General features: G+C 45.4%; 1 protein-coding gene across 1 annotated transcript in view; it reads left to right on the forward strand.

Annotated features, from left to right (window-relative positions):
- LOC100380768 (ras GTPase-activating-like protein IQGAP1) overlaps nucleotides 1-12,252 on the forward strand; it is a 59,703-nt gene that overhangs the window by 24,261 nt on the left and 23,190 nt on the right. Inside the window, exons 7-15 of the mRNA XM_014127433.3 lie at nucleotides 1,330-1,443; nucleotides 1,643-1,821; nucleotides 2,450-2,537; nucleotides 2,794-2,957; nucleotides 3,207-3,291; nucleotides 8,315-8,478; nucleotides 8,780-8,940; nucleotides 9,361-9,485; nucleotides 10,113-10,276. Of these exons, the coding sequence (XP_013982908.2) occupies nucleotides 1,330-1,443; nucleotides 1,643-1,821; nucleotides 2,450-2,537; nucleotides 2,794-2,957; nucleotides 3,207-3,291; nucleotides 8,315-8,478; nucleotides 8,780-8,940; nucleotides 9,361-9,485; nucleotides 10,113-10,276 (1,244 nt within the window). The remainder of the gene's footprint in view (nucleotides 1-1,329; nucleotides 1,444-1,642; nucleotides 1,822-2,449; nucleotides 2,538-2,793; nucleotides 2,958-3,206; nucleotides 3,292-8,314; nucleotides 8,479-8,779; nucleotides 8,941-9,360; nucleotides 9,486-10,112; nucleotides 10,277-12,252) is intronic.

The following is a 12,252-nucleotide window of genomic DNA, read 5'->3' on the forward strand; positions in this document are numbered from 1 at the left end:
GTTGCTGCTCTGTTCTACTGTCTGCCAAGCGCCTGACCAGGGGGTATGTGTATTACTCTCAAACCAGGAACAATCACCCTCTCCTGTCTGTGTTTAGCCTCTACAGTTAGCCTACTATTTACAGTATGAAGGGTACTATGTCCATTATGTACAGCGTTTGGTTCCAACCTAGCACTAAAAAGTCTGATTCTACGATTCGCATACTCATCAAGAGATAATTAGTTGAATCTCTCCAGTCTGTCTATAATCTACAGTTTGAAGGGTACTGTACTCTAGCCAGCGTGGTCCAGTGTGTGCAGTGTGTGGTTCCAACCCAGCACTAAAAAATCAGATTCTAATGTGATGCTAATGACCTAATCAGATAGGACGTTGAATCATGCATTTGGGCGCAGAGCTGGAACGGTAACCTACACACTATCTAGTATTCCAGGACCAGAGTTGGTTGTCTCTACCTTGGCCATTACCTTCTCTCTCCAGACTCTAGCTCCTCTCTCTCCAGACTCTAGCTCCTCTCTCTCCAGACTCTAGCTCCTCTCTCTCCAGACTCTAGCTCCTCTCTCTCCAGACTCTAGCTCCTCTCTCTCCAGACTCTAGCTCCTCTCTCTCCAGACTCTAGCTCCTCTCTCTCCAGACTCTAGCTCCTCTCTCTCCAGACTCTAGCTCCTCTCTCTCCAGACTCTAGCTCCTCTCTCTCCAGACTCTAGCTCCTCTCTCTCCAGACTCTAGCTCCTCTCTCTCCAGACTCTAGCTCCTCTCTCTCCAGACTCTAGCTCCTCTCTCTCCAGACTCTAGCTCCTCTCTCTCCAGACTCTAGCCCCTCTCTCTCCAGACTCTAGCCCCTCTCTCTCCAGACTCTAGCTCCTCTCTCTCCAGACTCTACCCCCTCTCTCTCCAGACTCTAGCCCCTCTCTCTCCAGACTCTACCCCCTCTCTCTCCAGACTCTAGCTCCTCTCTCTCCAGACTCTACCCCCTCTCTCTCCAGACTCTAGCTTCTCTCTCTCCAGACTCTACCCCCTCTCTCTCCAGACTCTAGCTTCTCTCGCTCGCTAGCTTTATCCATATTCTCGCTCGCTAGCCTCAGTCTTAGCCAAGCTATGCAGAGACACCTACAGCTCAGGGAACACCCACTCCCCAGTGCCTGATACCATTTCCCTCCAAGTGCAAGAAATACACTCCCCTTTTGTACCATGATTATGTTTACAGAACAACCCCTGCTCTTTCAGTACTCCCACCAAACAACTGTTGATAGACCTAATGCCTAACCAACTCTTTCTTCCTCTCCCTCCCCTCCTTTATACCTCACTCTTTCCCTCCTTTCCACCACTCAGAGGAGGAGATTAACAACATGAAGAGTGAACTGGAGAAGTACGGAATCCAGATGCCCGCCTTCAGCAAGATTGGTGGCATCCTGGCCAATGAGCTGTCAGTGGATGAGGCTGCATGTAAGCACCTATCAGATATCAGAGGGGTGGGTCTAACTGCCTGTTTGGTTGAGTGGCAGGACTAAGACCTTGGTTGATTTCAACACTTTTTTTATAACATTGAAAATGATGGTTTAATATTACGTAACTTCTCTTTCCTTTTTAAATCCATTTATGAAAATATTACACACATTTCTGGTAATGAACTCCTCTCCTCCAGTGCATGCAGCAGTGATAGCCATCAATGAGGCCATAGACCAGGGGGTCCCCGAGGGCACAATGGCTGCCATGCAGAACCCCAACGCCATGCTGCTTCAGATGAACACCAGCTCTGCCCAGCACTACCAGGACATGCTGCACAGTGCCAAGGCTGAGAAGGTGGCCAACTCACGCAAACGGGTATGAGAGCTTGCTGTAAATACTGGGATAGAGAATGAGTGGCAGGGTTGGGGAGTCAATTTCAACTCAGAAAGTAAACCAAAAGTCAAATTCCAATTGTTTTCACTAATTCAATTGACTGTCTGAATTAATTGAATTGGAATCCACTTTCTGACTTGACTGATTTGAATTGGAATCCACCCCAATATTGGCTGTTGTAGTAGTAGTGTTTTCTTTGAAAAGTGTATTTGGCTTTCTCCAGCTGTAAAGTTCCTGTAAAGTGGTGACCCTCAATATTTATCCTGGCGAGCTGGACTACAGTAGTGTTTTGGCCTCAGCTAAGTGCCAGCACACCTGATTTTTAAATACTCATCTGATGGTCAACACCCTGATTAGCTGAATCAGCTGTTTCACTGCTGAGCTAGGACAAAAACCTGCAATACATTGTTTCTCCTTGAGCAGGCTTCAGGATCATTGGTTTAAATGTACAATGTTGAAGTCACAAATCCATGCTTCTATGTGCAACAGAACTAAAATGTGTGCAACTTATTGAGCAAGTTCAGATGGTACCTCCCGGTTTCGGAGTGTTTTGTTCCGTTTCATGCCTATTGAACACTACCCTGATGTTGCGCTGTCCCTCCTACTGTAGCTGGGGGAGAACTCCGACGCAGAGAGAGATGTCTATGAAGAGCTCCTCACACAGGCTGAGATCCAGGGCAACGTCAACAAGGTCAACTGTGAGTAACACACACACACTTTATTCTGTATGTTGATGAATCCACATGAGAATGCAGACATGTGTTTTTAAATGTTTATTGAGTTTGTAGTCAACAGATCTAACATCCCTGCGTTGTTCGTTTTTCGATTCACTGAAGTGAGTTTTGCTTCTAGCTGATCTGGGGTCAGTTTTAAAACTGATACTAGATTTGTACCTAGAAAACTTAATCCCAGAGTGTTGTAGTAGGTTTTTCTAACGCTTTCCTCCCCCATCAGTGACCAGTTCCCTGAGTGCAGCCGAGCAGGCCCTGCTGAGTGGTGATGAAGACCGGCTGTATGAAGCACTTCGGTCCCAGGCTTTGGGCCTACACCGCCTGCAGGCCCAGAACAAGGGCTGGTACCTCAAACAGCTGATGGCTGCCCGCGAGGACAAAGAACAGGTACAGTAGGTGGAGTTATTCCAGGTTATTTCTGATTCATCCCACGTTGGGATGTCTGGAATGCCGTTGCTTACAGCAGGTTGTGTTCATTAGGGCATGCAACAGACATTTGACAATGTTTTGAAACAGAAAATGAAAAAAATGTGTGTGTTATTGGACAAGGTAGTCACTCCCTGTTTCAGTCCGTCTTCTTCCTTTTGGTGCTTAATGAGCACAACCCTGGTTCTTTGTCTTCTTTGTCTTTCCCAGAATTCTCCAGGGGAGGCGCTGACTAAAGATGAGTTGCAAACTGGAGTAGATGCAGCCAATGGGATTGCAGCAGGCTACCAGAAAAGTAAGCAGCAGTCACTGCTCGGTCTGGGGTGAGGTGTCCCCTAGGTACAGATCTAGGATGTGCTTCCCTCGCTAAATCCTAACCTTAAAGGTCCAGTGCAGATGTTTTTTTTATCTCAAAATTAAATAATGTCTTAATTGGGTAACAAATTAACTGCCTTACTGTTCTATTAACATTGTCAAAAATATCTTCTGGGCAAAGAGCCATTTCTCAAAAAAGAATTGACTGTCTGGGAGTGGTCTGAGTGGGGAGGGGAAAACTAGCTCTTATTGTCAGAGGTTTGGAACTGTCTTATTGGTGATGTCACCAGGCAGGCCAAGATTCCATCCCACTAACCAAAACAAGCTGAAATTTCAGACGCTCTTTTCAAACAGCTCTTACACTAAAAGGGCATTATCATAATATCCACAGTATTATTCCAACCTCATTTTGTGTCCATCCATCCATCCATCCCATACACAGTACCATTCAAAAGTTTGGACACCTACTCATTCAATGGTTTTTCCATATTTTTATATTTTCTGCATCGTAGAATAATAGTGAAGACATCAAAACTACGAAATAACACATATGGAATCACGTAGTAACCAAAAAAGTGTTAAACAAATATTTGAGATTCTTCAAAGTAGCCACCCTTTGCCTTGATTATCGCTTTGCACACACTTGGTATTCTTTCAACCAGCTTCACCTAGAATGCTTTTCCAACAGTCTTGAAGGAGTTCCCACATGCTGAGCACTTGTTGGCTGCTTTTCTTTCATTCTGCGGTCCAACTCATCCCAAACCATCTCAATTGGGTTGAGGTCCGGTGGTTGGAGGCCCAGTCGTCTGATGCAGCACTCCGTCGCTCTCCTTCTTGGTCAAATAGCCCTTACACAGCCTGGAGGTGTGTTGGGTCATTGTCCTGTTAAACAACAGATGATAGTCCCACTAAGCGCAAACCAGATGGGATGGCGTATCGCTACAGAATGCTGTGGTAGCTATGCTGGTTAAGTGTGCCTTGAATTCTAAATAAATCACAGACCGTGTCACCAGAAAAGCACCTCCTCACCACCACTCCTCCATGCTTCACGGTGGGAACCACACATGCAGAATTCATCCGTTCACCTACTATGCGTCTCACAAAGACATGGCGGTTGGAACCAAAAATCTAAAATCTGGACTCATCAGACCAAAGGACAGATTTCCACCGGTCTGATGTCCATTGCTCGTGTTTCTTGGCCCAAGCAAGTCTCTTCTTATTGGTGTCCTTTGGTAGTGGTTTCTTTGCAGCAATTTGACCATGAAGGCCTGATTCACGCAGTCTCCTCTGACCAGTAGATGTTGATGTGTCTGTTACTTGAACTTGGAAGCATTGATCTTGGCTGCAATTTCTGAGGCTGGCAACTCTAAGGAATTTATCCTCTGCAGCTGAGGTAACTCTGGTGGGTCTTTCTTTCCTGTGGCGGTCCTCATGAAAGCCAGTTTCATCATAGTGCTTGATGGTTTTTGCGACTGCACTTGAAGAAACTTTCAGTGTTCTTGAAATTTTGACGCTTGACTGACCATGTCTTAAAGTAATGGACTGTCGTTGCTCTTTTATTATTTGAGCTGTTCTTGCCATAATATGGACTTGGTCTTTTACCAAATAGGGGTATCTTCTGTATACCCCCCCACCTTGTCACAACACAACTGATTGGCTCAAATGCATTAAGAAAGAAAGCAAATCCACAAATGAACTTTTAACAAGGCACACCTGTTAATTGAAATGCATTCCAGTTGACTACCTCATGAAGCTGGTTGAGAGAATACCAAGAGTGTGCAAATCTGTCTTGAAGGCAAAGGGTGGCTACTTTGAAGAATCTGAAATATAAAATATATTTTGATTTAACACCTTTTTTTTTTTTGGTCACAACGTGATTCCATATGTGTTATTTAATAGTTTTGATGTCTTCACTGTTATTCTGCATTGTAGAAACTAGTACAAATAAAGAAAAACCCTTGACTGAGTAGGTGTCCAAACTTTTGACTGGTACTGTATATATATATATTTTTTACATACAGTTGAACCCTCATTCAAGGGTTTTGCTTTATTTTTACTTTTATATTCATAAATATAAGTGTGTGTTCAGACCCCTTGACTTTGTCCACATTTTGTTACGTTAGACGTTTTCTAACATTTATGAGATTTTTAAAAATGTAATCCATCTACACACAATACCCCATAATGACAGAATGAAACAGGTTTTTAGACATTTTTGCAAATGTATTAAAAATTAAGATGCCTTATTTACATAAGTATTTAGACCCTTTGCTAGACTTGAAATTGAGCTCAGGTGCACCCTGTTTCCATTGATCATCCTTGATGTTTCTACAACTTGATTGGAGTCCACCTGTGGTCATTTTTTTATTGATTGGACATGATTTGGAAAGGGACACAGCTCTCTACATAAGGTCCCACAGATGACCGTGCATGTCAATGCAAAAACCAAGCCATGAGGTCGAAGGAATTGTCTGTAGAACTCTGAGACAGGATTGTGTCGAAGCACAGGATCTGGGTAAGGGTACCAAAACATTTCTGTAACATTTGAAGGTCCCCAAGAACACAGTGGCCTCCATCATTCTTAAATGGAAGAAGTTTGGGACCACCAAGACTCTTCCTAGAGCTGGCTGCCTGGCCAAACTGATCAATCAGGGGAGAAGGGCCTTGGTCAGGGAGGTGACTAAGAACCCAATGGTCACTCTGACAGAGCTCCTCTGGGGAGATGGGAGAACCTTCCAGATGGACAACCATCTCTGCAGCACTCCACCAATCAGGACTTTATGGTAGAGTGGCCAGACGGAAGCCACTCCTCAGTAAAAGGCAGATGACAGCCCACTTGGAGTTTGCCAAAAGGCACCTAAAGGACTCTTGGACCATGAGAAACAAGATTCTGTGGTCTGATGAAACCAAGATTGAGCTCTTTGGGCTAAATGCCAAGTGTCACGTCTGACGGAAACTTTGCACCGTCCCTAAGGTGAAGCATGGTGATGGCAGCATCAAGCTGTCGGGATGTTTTTCAGCGGCAGGGATTGGGAGACTAGTCAGGACCGAGGGAAAGATGAACGGAGCAAAGTACAGAGATCCTTGATGAAAACCTTCTCCAGAGTGCTCAGGATCTCAGACTGGGGACAAGGCTCACCTTCCAACAAGACAATGCCCCTAAGCACACAGCGGCTTCGGGACAAGTCTCAATGTCCTTGAGTGGCCTTGCCAGAGCCTGGACTTGAACATCTCTGGAGAGACCTGAAAAGAGCTGTGCAAGGACGCTCCCCATCGAACTTGACAGAGCTTGAGAGGATCTGCAGAGAAGCTCCCCAACTACAGGTGTGCTAAGCTTGTAGCGTCATACTCAAGAAGACTCGAGGCTGTAATCGCTGCCAAAGGTGCTTCAACAAAGGACTGAGTAAAGGTTCTGATTACTTATGTAAATGTGTTATTTAAAAAACATTTTATTCTAAAAACCTGTTTTTGCTTTGTCATTATGGGGTATTGTGTGTAGATTGTTGAGTGAAAAAAAAAGAGAATGTAATCTATTTAAGAATAAGGCTGTAATGTAAGTGTGGATAAAGTAAAGGTCTGAATACTTCCAGAATGCACAGTACACACACAGACAACAAAGGATAATCACATTTTTGACTGCACTAGTGGGGGAACTGACCCAAGATCAGCATCTAGGGGCAACTACCTTACTCTTCCCTCCTCACTCATTACCAACTGGTGTTCACGTTATCCTCATGATGACATGGCCTGCAGTAGAACACTGCAGTTTACCCTTTAGTTACCCACATTACTGGCTGTTTTATGTTCCTGTGCTGATTTGCAGTATGCTTATCACATGTCTTTTCCACATGGTTGTTAACCCTACTGACAATCCGCCTACTCTGTGTTCTGTTTGTGGTCTTTGACCCTTTGTTGCTCTCTCTTTGTGCTGTGTATTTAAAGAGATTTGTTTTTGATTGTTGAAGTTTTAGCTTATTTTTCACTTCACAACTGCCGCAAGGATTGGGTTACACTTCCCCTCTACCTCTCTTCCCCTATATACAACCACTTGCTGATTCAATCTGTTTCCACTAGTATTGCTATAGAACATGCTCAAAAAAGACTTGCCACCCTGTATCTCTCTGTCTAGTGTGTTAGTCCCCCTGTCTCTGTGTTGTGTAGTTAATCATGTTCCTCACCCTGTCTCTCTGTGGTGTCATGTTCCTCACCCTGTCTCTCTGTGGTGTCATGTTCCTCACCCTGTCTCTCTGTGGTGTCATGTTCCTCACCCTGTCTCTCTGTGTTGTCATGTTCCTCACCCTGTCTCTCTGTGGTGTCATGTTCCTCACCCTGTCTCTCTGTGGTGTCATGTTCCTCACCCTGTCTCTCTGTGTTGTCATGTTCCTCACCCTGTCTCTCTGTGTGGTGTCATGTTCCTCACCCTGTCTCTCTGTGTGGTGTCATGTTCCTCACCCTGTCTCTCTGTGGTGTCATGTTCCTCACCCTGTCTCTCTGTGGTGTCATGTTCCTCACCCTGTCTCTCTGTGGTGTCATGTTCCTCACCCTGTCTCTCTGTGTGGTGTCATGTTCCTCACCCTGTCTCTCTGTGTAGTTAGTCATGTTCCTCACCCTGTCTCTCTGTGTAGTTAGTCATGTTCCTCACCCTGTCTCTCTGTGTAGTTAGTCATGTTCCTCACCCTGTCTCTCTGTGTAGTTAGTCATGTTCCTCACCCTGTCTCTCTGTGTAGTTAGTCATGTTCCTCAACCTGTCTCTCTGTGTAGTTAGTCATGTTCCTCAACCTGTCTCTCTGTGTAGTTAGTCATGTTCCTCACCCTGTCTCTCTGTGTAGTTAGTCATGTTCCTCACCCTGTCTCTCTGTGTAGTTAGTCATGTTCCTCACCCTGTCTCTCTGTGTAGTTAGTCATGTTCCTCACCCTGTCTCTCTGTGTAGTTAGTCATGTTCCTCACCCTGTCTCTCTGTGTAGTTAGTCATGTTCCTCACCCTGTCTCTGTGTGTATGTAGTGTTGCAGGCGGTGGAGAGGATAAACGCGGCCGTCAGAGCGGGTGTGCCCGAGAACACGGCAGCAGAGCTGATGAACCCTGATGCCCAGCTGCCCGAAGTCTACCCCAGCGCTGCCGACCTCTATCAGAGAGAGCTGACCAGCCTGCAGCAGCAGAGCCCTGATGTACGTACACACACACTAATGCACACACACACACTGTCTCAATCGATGTGAGCCACAGTTGGACATTGTCAGGCATTACAACTGTATTGATGATTGTACATGTTACCAAACTTATTGACAATACATCTTCAAATATATTTTCAGAAAGACGTATTGGTTAGCTAAACTGTCAGTAATCCACAGGGTTCAACATGGTTGGGCATTAGAAGTCAACTATATTGATGACTGTTAAGTACAATATATTGATAAATGTATCATCAGAAGTATGGATTAGTTGAACGTTCTGCTTGTGTTCCCCAAGGGTTCTCTGTCCCATCCGGAGCTACTGGTTGCCGTGGAGATGCTGTCGTCGGTGGTGTTGATAAATAGGGCGTTGGACGTGGGCGACCGGAATTCCATGTGGAGACAACTGGCCAGCGCCGTTACTGGACTCAGTAACGTGGAGGACGAATACGCACAGAGGTACGCACAGAGACCGACACTTGTCTGCCACTAGTTGTGTACATCCTGCTGTATGCCGTTGAAGACATCTTCAGGCCTCAATCCCAGATTGGGAAAGACGGGCACCGTCTACAGTAACCTCAGATATGAAACTATAAATGATGTATTAACGTGTTTTCTACCCGGCTAACCAGATCATGGAAACGCCTGTCATGTTTTTGTTGTTGCTGATGACAACTACATTTACGTTGTAGTAAACATGTACGTCTGTAATCTACAGTAATTCATTTTCTGGCACTCCAATAAATGTCCAGGTTTAATATTGTTTATTCAGTTGACTGGTTAGTCTAAGTATGAGGTTCATTAGAAGAAATAAGATGGTAACGATAATTCCCGTTCATTTAGGATCAGCACTCATTAACCCTGGTGTTGGTATCTCAGGTACATGGATGAATTGATGAGGCTGAAGGCATTGGCCAGGGAGGAAGGCAGTGACTATCTGACCTGGAACGACATCCAGGCCTGTGTTGACCAGGTCAACTTGACCATACAGGAGGAGCACGAACGTGAGTGGACCACACACTTGCATGCACACGTACAAACATGTACACAAACACACGTGTGCACACTTGCAGGAACACACATGCACATACTTGCCAGAATGCATGTACACACACACACACACACACACACACACACACACACACACACACACACAGCAGAACTCTACTTCCAAGACTTGTATCCCTAAAATAGGTCTGAAGGAGACCACTGATAATGAGTCACTCCACCTCATTTATTTGGCTTTTCAAGATCACTTGACCTCAGTATTCCTCAACATGTTTGAAAGTCTGAAACATTCCCATATCAGTCTGAATTCTGAGTTGAAAAAGAGAACATAAAGGTGATGTCATAAACAGTGATGTCATAAGATCTTTAAAAATATAGCATTACTTGGTCAAACAGAACTCTTCCACGTAATAGATGGACAATGCTAACATATGGGTTTTAAAGTGTCTAACATACCAGATTGTCTCTTCTACCTTTCCATATCTGTCTCAGGCTAATCCTTATGTTTGTCACTTGTGATGTATTGTATGCCATTGTGCTTGTGCTCATAAATGCTTCAAAGGATTTGTCCTTTTGTTAACAATAAAGATGTGTTGTCTTAATCAACCCTTTGGTGTGTGTAGGTATTGTGGCCATCGGTCAGATCAACGAAGCTCTGGATGGGGGAGACCCACAGAACACCCTAGAAGCCCTCCTGCACTCTGCAGCCAAGCTAACAGACGTAGACCCCTCCGTCGCCCAGCACTACTACGACAAACTGCTTGAGGCCCGCAGGGAGAAGGCACATGTAAGGACCAATTGATTTACACACACACAATGGGTGTGTTTTGGCACAGCGCTGCTTGACTGGGTGTGTTTTGGCACAGCGCTGCTTGACTGGGTGGGTTTTGGCACAGCGCTGCTTGACTGGGTGGGTTTTGGCACAGCGCTGCTTGACTGGGTGGGTTTTGGCACAGAGCTGCTTGACTGGGTGGGTTTTGGCACAGAGCTGCTTGACTGGGTGGGTTTTGGCACAGAGCTGCTTGACTGGGTGGATTTTGGCACAGAGCTGCTTGACTCATGTCACACTTTACGTAGCACACAAACACATTACACACCCTCTCCTTTCTGCTCTTACTGAGACGGTGTCTTTCTCACCTCATTGTAATGAACTGGACCAGTCACCTGGGTGTAGGTGTTAGACTCCCCCACTTTCTCCTTCTGTGCTTGTCTCTGGTTTCAGAGCATTACTGACTGATGGAGTCTCTGGTTTCAGAGCATTACTGACTGATGGAGTCTCTGGTTTCAGAGCATTACTGACTGATGGGAGTCTCTGGTTTCAGAGCATTACTGACTGATGGAGTCTCTGGTTTCAGAGCATTACTGACTGACTGGAGTCTCTGGTTTCAGAGCATTACTGACTGATTGGAGTCTCTGGTTTCAGAGCATTACTGACTGATGGGAGTCTGTCTGGTTTCAGAGCATTACTGACTGATGGGAGTCTGTCTGGTTTCAGAGCATTACTGACTGATGGGAGTCTCTGGTTTCAGAGCATTACTGACTGATGGGAGTCTCTGGTTTCAGAGCATTACTGACTGATGGGAGTCTCTGGTTTCAGAGCATTACTGACTGATGGGAGTCTCTGGTTTCAGAGCATTACTGACTGATGGGAGTCTCTGGTTTCAGAGCATTACTGACTGATGGAGTCTCTGGTTTCAGAGCATTACTGACTGATGGGAGTCTCTGGTTTCAGAGCATTACTGACTGATGGGAGTCTGTCTGGTTTCAGAGCATTACTGACTGATGGAGTCTCTGGTTTCAGAGCATTACTGACTGATGGGAGTCTGTCTGGTTTCAGAGCATTACTGACTGATGGGAGTCTGTCTGGTTTCAGAGCATTACTGACTGATGGGAGTCTGTCTGGTTTCAGAGCATTACTGACTGATGGGAGTCTGTCTGGTTTCAGAGCATTACTGACTGATGGGAGTCTGTCTGGTTTCAGAGCATTACTGACTGATGGAGTCTCTGGTTTCAGAGCATTACTGACTGATGGGAGTCTGTCTGGTTTCAGAGCATTACTGACTGATGGGAGTCTCTGGTTTCAGAGCATTACTGACTGATGGAGTCTCTGGTTTCAGAGCATTACTGACTGATGGGAGTCTGTCTGGTTTCAGAGCATTACTGACTGATGGGAGTCTGTCTGGTTTCAGAGCATTACTGACTGATGGAGTCTCTGGTTTCAGAGCATTACTGACTGATGGAGTCTCTGGTTTCAGAGCATTACTGACTGATTGGAGTCTCTGGTTTCAGAGCATTACTGACTGATGGGAGTCTCTGGTTTCAGAGCATTACTGACTGATGGGAGTCTGTCTGGTTTCAGAGCATTACTGACTGATGGGAGTCTGTCTGGTTTCAGAGCATTACTGACTGATGGGAGTCTCTGGTTTCAGAGCATTACTGACTGATGGGAGTCTCTGGTTTCAGAGCATTACTGACTGATGGGAGTCTGTCTGGTTTCAGAGCATTACTGACTGATGGAGTCTCTGGTTTCAGAGCATTACTGACTGATGGGAGTCTGTCTGGTTTCAGAGCATTACTGACTGATGGGAGTCTGTCTGGTTTCAGAGCATTACTGACTGATGGGAGTCTCTGGTTTCAGAGCATTACTGACTGATGGGAGTCTGTCTGGTTTCAGAGCATTACTGACTGATGGGAGTCTGTCTGGTTTCAGAGCATTACTGACTGATGGGACTTTGAGCATCGGTGTTGGATGCCCTTGAATCA

This window comes from Salmo salar, chromosome 11, assembly GCF_965601325.2.
Source record: "Salmo salar chromosome 11, fSalSal1, whole genome shotgun sequence".
In the NCBI taxonomy this organism is placed as follows: Eukaryota; Metazoa; Chordata; class Actinopteri; order Salmoniformes; family Salmonidae; genus Salmo; species Salmo salar.